The 12,280-nt window shown below is 31.9% G+C and overlaps 1 protein-coding gene across 1 annotated transcript; it reads left to right on the top strand.

Moving 5' to 3' along the window:
* Nucleotides 1-11,062: 11,062 nt before the first annotated feature.
* Nucleotides 11,063-11,719, top strand: LOC143566083 (uncharacterized). Its single transcript, XM_077052867.1, has one exon. It carries the CDS (start codon nucleotides 11,063-11,065, stop codon nucleotides 11,717-11,719), a length of 657 nt encoding a protein of 218 aa, XP_076908982.1.
* Nucleotides 11,720-12,280: the final 561 nt, after the last annotated feature.

Here is a 12,280-nt window from a genome sequence, read left to right as displayed (position 1 = left end):
ATAAATACCGAACCAAAATCCAATTAACTCGTCACTCGCACTCTTAACAAGATTCCGAATCAAAACCCTATATCAATTTCAAACCAGAAGCTTTCCTAGATCGTTTTAATTTTGGTTCTTGGCCGCAACAAACCTAAGCGCAGTTCCCCGTCAATATGAACTCCATACTGGTGATGGTTATATGCTTTATGCTCGGATTTTATGAGGGGACAAAAGCCCTCTGTCAATTTCAATTGACAGAGGGCGATCGATGGTCAATTGGGACTGATTATAATCTAGGGTTTATGTAGGTTTGGGAAAATGATAATTATGTGTTTTTAAATAATTAGAATCATCTCATATCCAATTAGTCCTGCTCGCACAGTTGTTTGCGCTTGTTTATTAAAAACCAAACCGGCCTGGGGCGCAAGTTTGAGTCCCCTCGAGCCTGGTTTTTAGTATTTTTTTTCTTCTTTATTTAATTTGCCTTTTATGTAATATTAATTTAAGCTTTATATATCAAAACAAAATATTGTTTTTAATTATTTAAACGATTGAGCCGGTTAAACTTCCAAAATAATTTCTTGTATGAAGTTTTCCATACAATATATATAGGATGGATCATGCGAGAATTGAAATTATAGTAAGAAGTAGATCTGGACCATTGATTGTATTTAATGAAGGGTACACAATAAAAGTGGTAATGCTGTAATTAATAAGACAAAACTTTAATATGTTCTACATTAAAAAGGGTATATGTGACTTTTGGGTTTAGGCTTATTAAATCATATCTAAATTCATTCATCCGTTCCTCCATTTTATGCTTTAATCATAACAAGTATTCATAGTATTTATCAACTGCAAAAATTAAGGATTTTGACTTTTCTAAATCAAGGTATGTCTACTGTTCTATGTTGTTTTAACCTATATCTCTTATTATCTCATATATAGGATGGATCATGCGAGAATTGAAATTATAGCAAGAAGTAGATCTGGACCATTGATTGTATTTAATGAAGGGTACACAATAAAAGTGGCAATGCAGTGATTAATAAGACAAAACTTTAATATGTTCTACATTAAAAAGGGTATATGTGACTTTTGGGTTTCGGCTTATTAAATTATATCTCAATTCATTCATCCGTTCCCCCATTTTATGCTTTAATCATAACAAATATTCATATTATTTATCAACTGCAAAAATTAAGGATTTTGACTTTTCTAATCAAGGTATGTCTACTGTTCTATGTTGTTTTAACCTATATCTCTTATTATCTCATATATAGGATGGATCATGCGAGAATTGAAATTATAGCGAGAAGTAGATCTGGACCATTGATTGTATTTAATGAAGGGTACACAATAAAAGTGGCAATGCAGTGATTAATAAGACAAAACTTTAATATGTTCTACATTAAAAAGGGTATATGTGACTTTTGGGTTTCGTCTTATTAAATTATATCTCAATTCATTCATCCGTTCCCCCATTTTATGCTTTAATCATAACAAATATTCATATTATTTGTCAACTGCAAAAATTTAGGATTTTGACTTTTCTAAATCAAGGTTATGTCTATTGTTCTATGTTGTTTTAACCTATATCTCTTATTATCTCATATATAGGATGGATCATGCGAGAATTGAAATTATAACGAGAACTAGATCTGGACCATTGATTGTATTTAATCAAGGGTACGCAATAAAAGTGGCAATGCAGTGATTAATAAGACAAAAATTTAATATGTTCTACATTAAAAAGGGTATATGTGACTTTTGGGCTTAGGCTTATTAAATTATATCTCAATTCATTCATCCGTTCCCCCATTTTATGCTTTAATCATAACAAATAATATGGAGAGACAATTGTTTGGACAAATATAGGGTTTTTATATACATATAAAATTGATTTTAGAGCTTTTTGTGTATGCGATTTGTTTATTGTGTATGCTTATTTAGCTAATGTGTAGATTGTTTTCTGTGTAGGTTCATTGCATGTGTAGACGCGTACGCAAATTTTTTTTTTTCGTGTAAGATTAATGAGCATGTTGTGTAACTAATTTATTACTATGTAGGGGCGACTGTGGTTGTTCTATATGTATGTTGTTTACTGTGTAGGTTTACAGAGCTTCTTGTGTATGTGGTTTGTTTATTGTGTATGCTTATTTTTAGGCAATATGCAGATTGTTTTATGTGTAGGCTTATTGTTTGTGTAGGTGTATTCAGTTTGTGTTCTATCCAGTGTTAATGGGACTATTGTGTAAGTAATTTGCTACTGTGTTGGGGTGACTATTGTTATTGTGTATGCAGGTTGTGTGTTGTGTGGGTTTATTGAGTTTCGTGTGTATTGTTATGTATGCTTATTTAGGCAATCTACAAATTATTTTATGTTTAGGCTTGTTGCTTGTGTAGATGTATGTAGTTTGTCTTTCGTGTACGGTTAATGAGACTGTTGTGTAGGGATGTCTATAGTTGTTGTGTATACAGTCTATTTATTGTTAGGTTTACTGAGCTTGTGTATGTGGTTTGTTTATTGTGTATGCTTATATAGGTAATATGTAGATTTTTTTTGTGTAGATTTGTTGTATGAAGTTAGGTTGTAGAGATTTTTAGTATGGTCTGTGTTGACTTATTTAAAGGTTTTTGGTTCATTTTAGGGATATAGAAGAGAACAATACAAATTTTCATCCTATATGATCTATTTAGGTTTGTTGTATATTTTTATCAAAAAAATTGTGCAAATAGAAGAAATGGATATCGATTAAATCCATGAAATACAACTGATTCTGCATTTTTTTTGTTTCAACTTTGTCCGAAAATCATAAATAAAAACAATGATTAATTGTTAAGAGTTAAAAGAACCTAAAAAATTAGAAAAAAATGACTTTTGTCGAATATTGGAATATTATTAGTGACGGTGGTGGTTGAAATTTAGGATTGTGGAAATGGTCTAATGAATTAGTAATTTTAAAGTTTTTTGAATTTATATAAACAAAGAAAAATAAATAATATGATTTGAAACCTCCTCTAATATTTAATAGTTACCAAACTAAAACATTTGCACAAATTACTAGTATACCCTTTTACATAATTTAAAGCTAAAATAAAAGAAAAATTTTGATTGGTTGAAACGACTTCTTGCAATAAAAATACTTATGAAATGAACCTAATCCTATATATATATATAGTCATAATTATAAATTTCTATTGTCTCGATTTAAGAACCTATTATTATTATTATTATTATTATTATTTTGAAAAGATAATTAAACTAAAGATAATTTTACTCGTCTAATCGAATCGATTATCACTAAAATTTCAAAACAAGTTTCGTTAATAAATATATATTTAAATAATAATAAATTAAAATCTCATTATTATTGAAAAGGAATTCGTTTTAAATCATTTATGCATTTATTTTAAGTTGCATAAAATTTATATAAAACATAGTTATCAATCCTAAAACCATTATAAACCCATCATGTTGTGTTTTATTCATTTATATCGTTAGAATGTTTATTTAGTTATGCCTTTAAAACTAGGACATATCGTCGAAGCTTCTTGTGCAACTAACTAGTCCGCCTTAATCGTTACCATCTTCACCATAACGTCCACCTTATTCAAGGTGAGTTTACACACCCTCTTTTTTCATCTTTTATATTTTGGGGGTAGCATGTATATTTTATTAACCTTACTCATGTTTTATTTCCTCATCTATTCAAAACACAATTCAATTTATGTTTATGTGTGATTATTGCATGCTTTATGACTATGCTCTATGTGCTTAAGTTTTTATTTTATGCTTGGTGGTTGGTATCTCATCCTCATCTATTCTCATCTAGTATGATCATACATTTACCCAAGTACAGTGATTTTGTATCAATAGGAACGGGTCCACATCTATTTAGTTGTTTACATTTTCATAAGTGTTGTAATGCTTACCATTTACATATGAATTGTGATTTACCTATATATATATATATATACAACTAAAACTTATGTATTCTCACCAACATTCGTGTTGACAAACTCTATTTTTATACATGTTACAGGTTCAAGTATTTGATATATTCAAGATGGAAGATATTTAGTTGACCTTAGGATATTTATTCAAATTGCAAGTTATGGTATATTTACTTATTGAATTTGTGTACTTGTTTAGTGTTAATGGAGTTAAATAATTATTGTCGCTTTAATTAGTGTCTTTTGAGCTACTGTCCAATCAATACGTTACGCCCCGACATTTTCTGTCTTTGGTCGGGATATGACACAACCCCATGGGCAGCCTAGGAGGCTAAGAAGGTGTCACGTAGATTCTTTACGCGAAGATATTGGTGACAAGTCAATATTCTAGTGAAATGCCAACAATGGATCCAACAATCCGCATGTGATCGTACAAATGTTTTGACGGGTCAACCACGGCTTTAAAAAATAGTTTTTCAAATATGAGTAAAGCCTTAAAAAAATATTTTTCAAACATAAATTTGTTAATCCATCAATGACCGGAAAAACGCAGGCCAATTTTTTTTTTCCGGCCTATTTATTATTATTTTTTTCCTCAAACCACTTTGATGGGTTCTTTCAAAACGTTATAGATAAATCATAAATGATGTATGAATTATGATATGTGTCATTGGTGAATTTATTCCAATTACTACCAATACTTAAAATTAAAGATATATATATAGATAAATGATATACATACCCAGAAACATTATGAAATAAATTTTATTCTTAACATGAAAATAATAAGAACCAAATTACTGTTATTATTAGGTTTATTTTTATAGGTATTTGCTGTTATTTTTAGTTCGTATTTGCTAATTTTCGATTATGAGACGATATAAGTATTTGTCGGTTAATATTTTGTTGTTATTATTAGACTTTTTCTTTTGCTGCTATAAGTATTTGTTAGTATTTGTTGTTATTATTTTGTTCTCGATTTTGATTCTTTTGTTGTAATTTTTAGGTTTTTTTCTTTGTTATTGTAAATCACAGTTTATGTAGATTGGTATTATTTCTTACGTTCTTATTTTTTTTATAAATTGGAATTATTTCTTACGTTCTCATGTTAGAATTAAAATGTACATGAACCTTCCCATACATACCCATAATATGGGCAGGAGAGATGGGTGATAAAAACTGAATGTTAAAGAGAGCATGCATGGGAGTCGTGACTTCATTGAATAAATAAATCTATGACATATAATAAATAAAAGTTCCCTCTTGTCACATGTCATTCCCTTATGCATTCTTACTATTTTTTCTCGTCTCTCTCTCCTATTAATTATACATTTTTAAAGTTTTTTATATAAATTTTTTGTTTAATGATTTCTCTAATTGCTTTTACAAAACATATTTTATTTCTTAACAACGTTAGGTTTGCTTATAAAACATTTTTATAAACTGGAATTATTTCTTACGTTCTCATTTTTTTTATAAATTGGAATTATTTCTTACGTTCTCATGTTAGAATTAAAATGTACATGAACCTTCCCCTACATACCCATAATATGGGCAGGAGAGATGGGTGATAAAAACTGAATGTTAAAGAGAGCATGCATGGGAGCCGTGACTTCATTGAATAAATAAATCTATGCTATATAATAAATAAAAGTTTTCTCTTGTCACATGTCATTTTCTTATGCATTCTTACTATTTTTTCTCGTCTCTCTCTCCTATTAATTATACATTTTTAAAGTTTTTTATATAAATTTTTTGTTTAATGATTTCTCTAATTGCTTTTACAAAACATATTTTATTTCTTAACAACGTTAGGTTTGCTTATAAAACATTTTTATAAACTGGAATTATTTCTTACATTCTCATTTTTTTTATAAATTGGAATTATTTCTTACGTTCTCATGTTAGAATTAAAATGTACATGAACCTTCCCCTACATACCCATAATATGGGCAGGAGAGATGGGTGATAAAAACTGAATGTTAAAGAGAGCATGCATGGGAGCCGTGACTTCATTGAATAAATAAATCTATGCTATATAATAAATAAAAGTTTCCTCTTGTCACATGTCATTCTCTTATGCATTCTTACTATTTTTTCTCGTCTCTCTCTCCTATTAATTATACATTTTTAAAGTTTTTTATATAAATTTTTTGTTTAATGATTTCTCTAATTGCTTTTACAAAACATATTTTATTTCTTAACAACGTTAGGTTTGCTTATAAAACATTTTTATAAACTGAACATTTTCATTATTTAATTTGTCTAATATAAGTTATATCGTTTTTATATGTAAGAAAACATTTACATGTATATGAAAAATCCTAGCTCCTAAAACTTACTTAGCGGTTTCATTGTTAAAAACAGGTGGATCTTTAATTGAACTCAGCCCGCCTTCTTTTCCCTCTATAACCGTAATCTTTTTCTTTCTATCCATATATTGTCAATTAAAACCTTATTGATTCTCTTTTACTGCACATTTCGACTGTCTGAAAGCTTTCTTTTATTGATGACTGGTTCGCATTGTTCCGATTGTACCGTTTATGCTTTCATAATTCTATTTTACAACTACTATTCACAATCTTTAAAATAAATCATAAATTTCTAAATACTTCTTTCGATACAACAGTAGACGATATAGGTTCATAATGTAGCTTATTAATGTATTAGTCAACTTTATTTATCAAAAGTTATCACTTATGGAATTTAAGTTGTCAAACCCATGTATGATATGGGTATTTAACTTAGTAAATAAATAAATAAAAACCTAATCTTTAGAAAGCCTTTTTTAAGTATAGGTTCATAATGTAGCTTTCGCATGCTAATTATTTATGAAATACATTAATAATAATATTATTATAACAGACAATATTTTTATTTGTTTGTATTTTATTTATTTCAAGAGATAATGAGCTATTATATATGCCGTAAGGTGGTACGAAAGCATATTGTTCGACTGAAATATTATTTTAATTTAGGGCTGTTCATTATGTGATAACCGGACCGACCCGACAGAAACCCAAACCCGACCCGAGTCCGGAAGTCTAGAAAAACGGAGACCGATGGCCGGACCGCTGATGCCCTATTCGGTTTATGCCGGTCTCGGTTTTGATAAGTCGTTTTTCAGGTTAAACCGAGACCGGGTTTGAAGCAAGGATGAAGAACTGAATTCATCGGAAAAAATTCCGGCCAAAAGCAGCAGTGGCATGATAGAGACGTTGACATGAAAAGTAAAGAGTGAAAATAGATTGTCTGGTGATTGTTCCGGCGGCCGGCGTTGGTGCTTACATTAGATATGTGTGAGTGGAGCAAAATGAAGAAGATGGTTTTATGTATTTGGGTTTTCAAGACTGGTGATGATAGCTGTATATTAAAAAGACTAAACATAAATAAATAAAACTTTCGTTTTTTTTTTTTTTTTGAACGGCAAATTTAGGATCACTCACGGACCACTGGAGTATAGTACCAGCAGAACCACGCGATCATATCCATCTCCACTAGGCAATAATGCCTAACCACCAATTCAGGAGGAAGTTGGTTATCAAAATCAAACAAAATAAAACTTTCGTTAAAAGTCTTGACTGAGTGTCAGATTTTTTTTTTTCGTGTATTTGATTTTTTATACTTTTATATTAAAAATTATAGAACACATTTACTTTTCCAGCTCAAAAGGTTCAAAAACCAATTGAAAGAGCTTTAACATTTTGTATATTATGTTACAAGAGTTGTATTTTGCTAAACACAACTTTAAGCCTATCTTTACATATATTGCATCACCTTCAAGATTTCTTTATTCACATTTACTAGTTGCTAACAGAGGAACCGTGTACAAGAAAACTTAGAAGACAAAGATGAAAGACGAACGAAGTTGGTTATCAAAATCAAACAAAAGAAAATCAAATCTCAACCCGTCCCTCGGCCATGGTTGAAAAGGGATGCATCTCATCTCAACCCGTCCCTCGGCCATGGTTGAAAAGGGATGCATCTCTCTTTAGGTCATGGCCATGTTGAATTCTACTTCTTCCGTTAACATCAATCGGTCTTCGGGTTTTCTGCATGTTTTCAAGGTGTAATACCCGAGACCGATTTTGCAAGAAACCAAGGACCGAAACTAGCAAGCACAATATAGGGTTGGTCCGGGTTCAGGTAAAATCGGGTCGGTTTTTCAGTTAATTTCGGGCCGACCCTAAATATGCTCACCCCTATTTTAGTCTCACCCCTATTTTAGTTCATAAAGATATATCAGTATATGACCATCTCCACTCGGATGAGGTGGATTGGTCCGTACATACAAAAACCAAACATATGGACAAAAGGTGTGGTGGAGAAGGACCAATCACTTTGTCCGGTTTTCAAACAAAAACAAAGAATTTGGAGTTTTTAAGGGCCCCACTAAAATATAATATTGTTTTATTTTATTTTATTTTATTATTAATATATAATTTTATTTTTTATAAATTAAGTTAACCGAAAATATAAAAACTGTATTATTATTATTATTATTATAAAAGTAGTTTGATTAGTAATATTAAAGTAAAAGTAGGTGATGATGTGGATGATGAGGTGGAAGTTTGGATTAGTTTGTGAGTGGAGGAAAAAGTGAGGTTTTTAGAGAAAAGTTTGGAATCTGACGTGGCGCTGAGGTGGCGGTATGTATTGGTTTTTAAAGGTTTTTGGGGTGTGGATGCTCTAACTAGTATAGCTTGGAATTTATCGGTGAATTTGAAGATGCATGAAGTATCAACAGTACCTAACCAATCAAATTTATTGAGAGAGCAAATGGGCTATCATCACTGATAATTAACTTGGGCCTACAACTCTACAACTGTGACCAAGTGATGGGCCGCTAACAAAATTTAAATGGGACACCACATCACTAAAAACTGGAAGTTGAGTTGTACAAAACTACAAATGGTTTCCAGGTTCAAACCGATTCAGTTCGTCCAAAGTATGCCAATATTTGTTTTTGGTCAAACCGGTTCAGCTTGAAACCGGCCTGTAAATTGTAAAAATAAAAAGGTTAGGTTTTGTTCGGTTCTAACCGCCAGGTTAATCAAACAATTATGATCATACATTGAGTTAACATGTGGTAATCCAACTATTGAAAAGTAATTGTGTTTAAACACTGAATGGGTGTTAGTAACATGCCGGGGTGGATGTAGTTCACAATCAGGTAGTCTCCGTTACCACTTAACTTTTCGTCAGTAGTGTAAAATTTTTAATTTCTGAAAAATTGGAAATAAATAATCTCACTTTTTGTGTATTAGCCGATAATAATCTCATCTTTAAAAATCACTAGCAATTGTCCCACCTTCTAATTATTTTTGTCTCACTGATCCTCCGTTAAAAAATACTTTACGTCGTTATGTTTTTTCCCTAGTTTCAAACCGATGTTTTAGGGCTTTTGATCGGAAGAACGATACGAGTCGACCGATGTAAAACTTATTTCGAAACGGTGATTCAAATGGTTTGATTTTTGTTAATTGGAAATTCAAGCACTCGAATTGAAACATTGTTTCGTCGTTTGGATCACCATTTCGAGATAAGTTTTACATCGGTCGACTCGTATCGTTCTTCCGATCAAAACCCCTAAAACATCGGTTTGAAACTAGGGAAAAAACATAACGACATTAAGTATTTTTTAACGGAGGACCAGTGAGACAAAAATAGTTAAAAGGTGGGACCATTGCTAGTGATTTTTAAAGGTGGAATTATTATCGGCCAATACACAAAATGTGGGATTATTTATTTCCAATTTTCCTTTATTTCTCGGTCGATTTTTGTATTTCGCTACCTCTGAAAAAATATTACGCTACCCATATTTGTTTTAAAGCCCAGCCAATTTAAAAGTTCAAGTCAAATAAAGCACAAAAAAAAGTTTATTGTCCAAAAAAATAAAAACTATTAACCTTTTTTTTTCTTCTGTTTGAACGAGAAGCATCAAACAGAAACATGCTTAACGTAATCATCATTTTTTAAAAGTTCAATTCAAATAAAGTCAAAACAAAATTTATAACAAAGTATATAGATAACGGTAGCCTTTTTTTTCTTTTATTTGAACAAGAAACATCAAACATAAACATACTCAACAAAATTATCATTTTAAGGTGGAAAATTTTAATACGGTTTTGTACATGCAAATTCAAGAACTTAAAAATAGATTTAGTGAGGTCTCAACTAGTTTGTTAGAAAATATGTTTGGTTTATGAGATTCGTTTTCCAAGTTTCACATATACAAGATAGTAACATTTTCGGAGATGTATCTGAGTGATTTTAGTAGTGAAGAAAGAGCGTGTATTTCAGGTGATCGTATGATCTTTTATCAAACTTTAAAGGTGGAATTTTTGGCCTTGCTCGTGTAATGTTGGAAACCTGATATTTATGTCTGGATCTACCACTGGTAATACGCATGTGATTTGTATTCTTAATTTGGTTAATCATGTTTCAAATCAATAGCTTGTTTATCTCATGCCCACTTGACCGTACTTGACCCACCCTAGTTAGTGTTGTTAAGGACCGAATGATTGACGTGTGAGTATATGGATCACACTCTAGGTTAATTGTAAGGATCAAGACAAGCTATGTATATTTTAAAGTCATTTTTTTTAAACCGAACGTATTAATCATGAGTGAATTGTTAAAGGCATAAATATAATTTATAAAAAGTTAGATTGAAATCACAATCTTACACTATGATATGAAATTTAAACTTGCTTTTACATATAAATAGCCAAAGAGTGTCTGAGTTGTCATTCTAAAAAAGAAAAAAAAAACTCAATGAAAATGCCTATGTCAAAGTATTAAAAATATACTAAGCCTTATATAAAATTATAATTTGGTGAATTACTAAACACGCATAATATATGCAAATAAATCTTTTATGTAATAACAAAAAAAATTCCAGGTAGGAAATGCCATGTCAGCAAAAGAGCGGTTAGCACACGTCAGCTGCATAACGGCACGCGCAAACCCGCGGCAAACTTAAGTAATCCTCCCTCTCCATCCGACGGCTACTATCCATCCACGACAGTTTGCTTCAACCTCCTTCCAATCACATTCTCCAAAATAAATATAAATAAAATGAAAAGAATTATTCAAACTCCGCCACACACGGTTGTTACCGATGACGTGTTTAGGCATACGCTACGCCGGAGACTGTTTACGTCACCTGCCGGCATCTGTTTCTAGCCCTAACAACTTTCATTCCGTTCCAAAACTCGCCGTCAAATCGCGTTTTCCGGCAACCCGTGCGGCGGCGACGGCGGCTGCTTCCGTTGTTTCCGATCTATCGATTTCCAGATCTGATTCGTCTGCTTTTGAATCGTTCGTTGATGACGAAGAATACGAAAGCCTCAGCGTTTCCGATAAGATCGACGAATGGATGAGAAACTCTGTAACGGAAATCGTTAAAAACATACGTCAAGCGCCGTTACTCGTTCAGGTCTACGCAAACGGCGTCGTGAAGACGGAGAAGGCGGTTTCAGCGGCGGACTGGCCGAACGAGAGGTTGACGTCAGCGGACGGAGTGATACTAGTGGAGGAGCTACAAGATAAGGTTGATCTGGATGATGATTATGGTGAAGGAACTAAGGCGTTTGGAGTGGTGATTCAAGGCAGGTTTAAAGGTCGAGATCGGTGTAAATCGGCGTGTTATTTGCTGAAAACTTGTAGTGTGAATGGAGGAATGGGAAGGTTTTGTACGCATTTTTGCTTGATGAAGGTTCGTAGCTTCAGTAAAAGTGCTGCTTCGCAGTTGAATGAGTGCTGGTTGTTGCCGTGAGCCCGTGAATATAATATTGATTGGATTTGGAGTGTATAGATTATAACTGTAATGTAATTAATTGTATTTTGTGATCATGAATTTATGATGATCATTTAAAATAAAGTAGGGGGGAATTATTCATATAAATAAATTTGTTAGTTTATTGGTGAATGATTTATTTAGATGAAAGTTGAAGTTCATGGTCACTAAAAAATGTCGGTACTACTATTTTACATTCCAATTTTTTTTCCTTTGAACTTTAGTGAAACAATTTCATATTTAGACATCATAAGGCTGTGTTGTATGCTATGGTGAGGGGTATCGTAGCCCCCTTCACACCCTCTACAGCGTCACATGGATACCGAGGGCTTCGAAGTCCTTCTCCATAACGCCCTCTATGGTTTAAAGTTCCCTTGGGCGCCCAATTATATATATATACTAGATGGGTGCCCATGTAGCGGGAAATGTGGACTTTGGTAATCACATTACAAGTTTATGTGTGTTTATTGTTCGGTTTGAAACCGTTCAAACCGGTCATTGATTTGATTTCACGATTGATTTTTTTTTCTTTAACTTTTG

The sequence above is a fragment of the Bidens hawaiensis genome, unplaced genomic scaffold, assembly GCF_021521415.1.
Source record: "Bidens hawaiensis isolate Kalapana, Puna unplaced genomic scaffold, B.hawaiensis_p1.1 tig00022689_1, whole genome shotgun sequence".
Taxonomy (NCBI): Eukaryota; Viridiplantae; Streptophyta; class Magnoliopsida; order Asterales; family Asteraceae; genus Bidens; species Bidens hawaiensis.
Note: the sequence above shows the minus strand (reverse complement) of the source record. Positions and strands in the feature narration are given on the sequence as shown.

Bases quoted from the DNA above. Each gene is read 5' to 3' on its own strand.
- LOC143566083 (XM_077052867.1), top strand. From the start codon at position 11,063: ATGACGTGTTTAGGCATACGCTACGCCGGAGACTGTTTACGTCACCTG.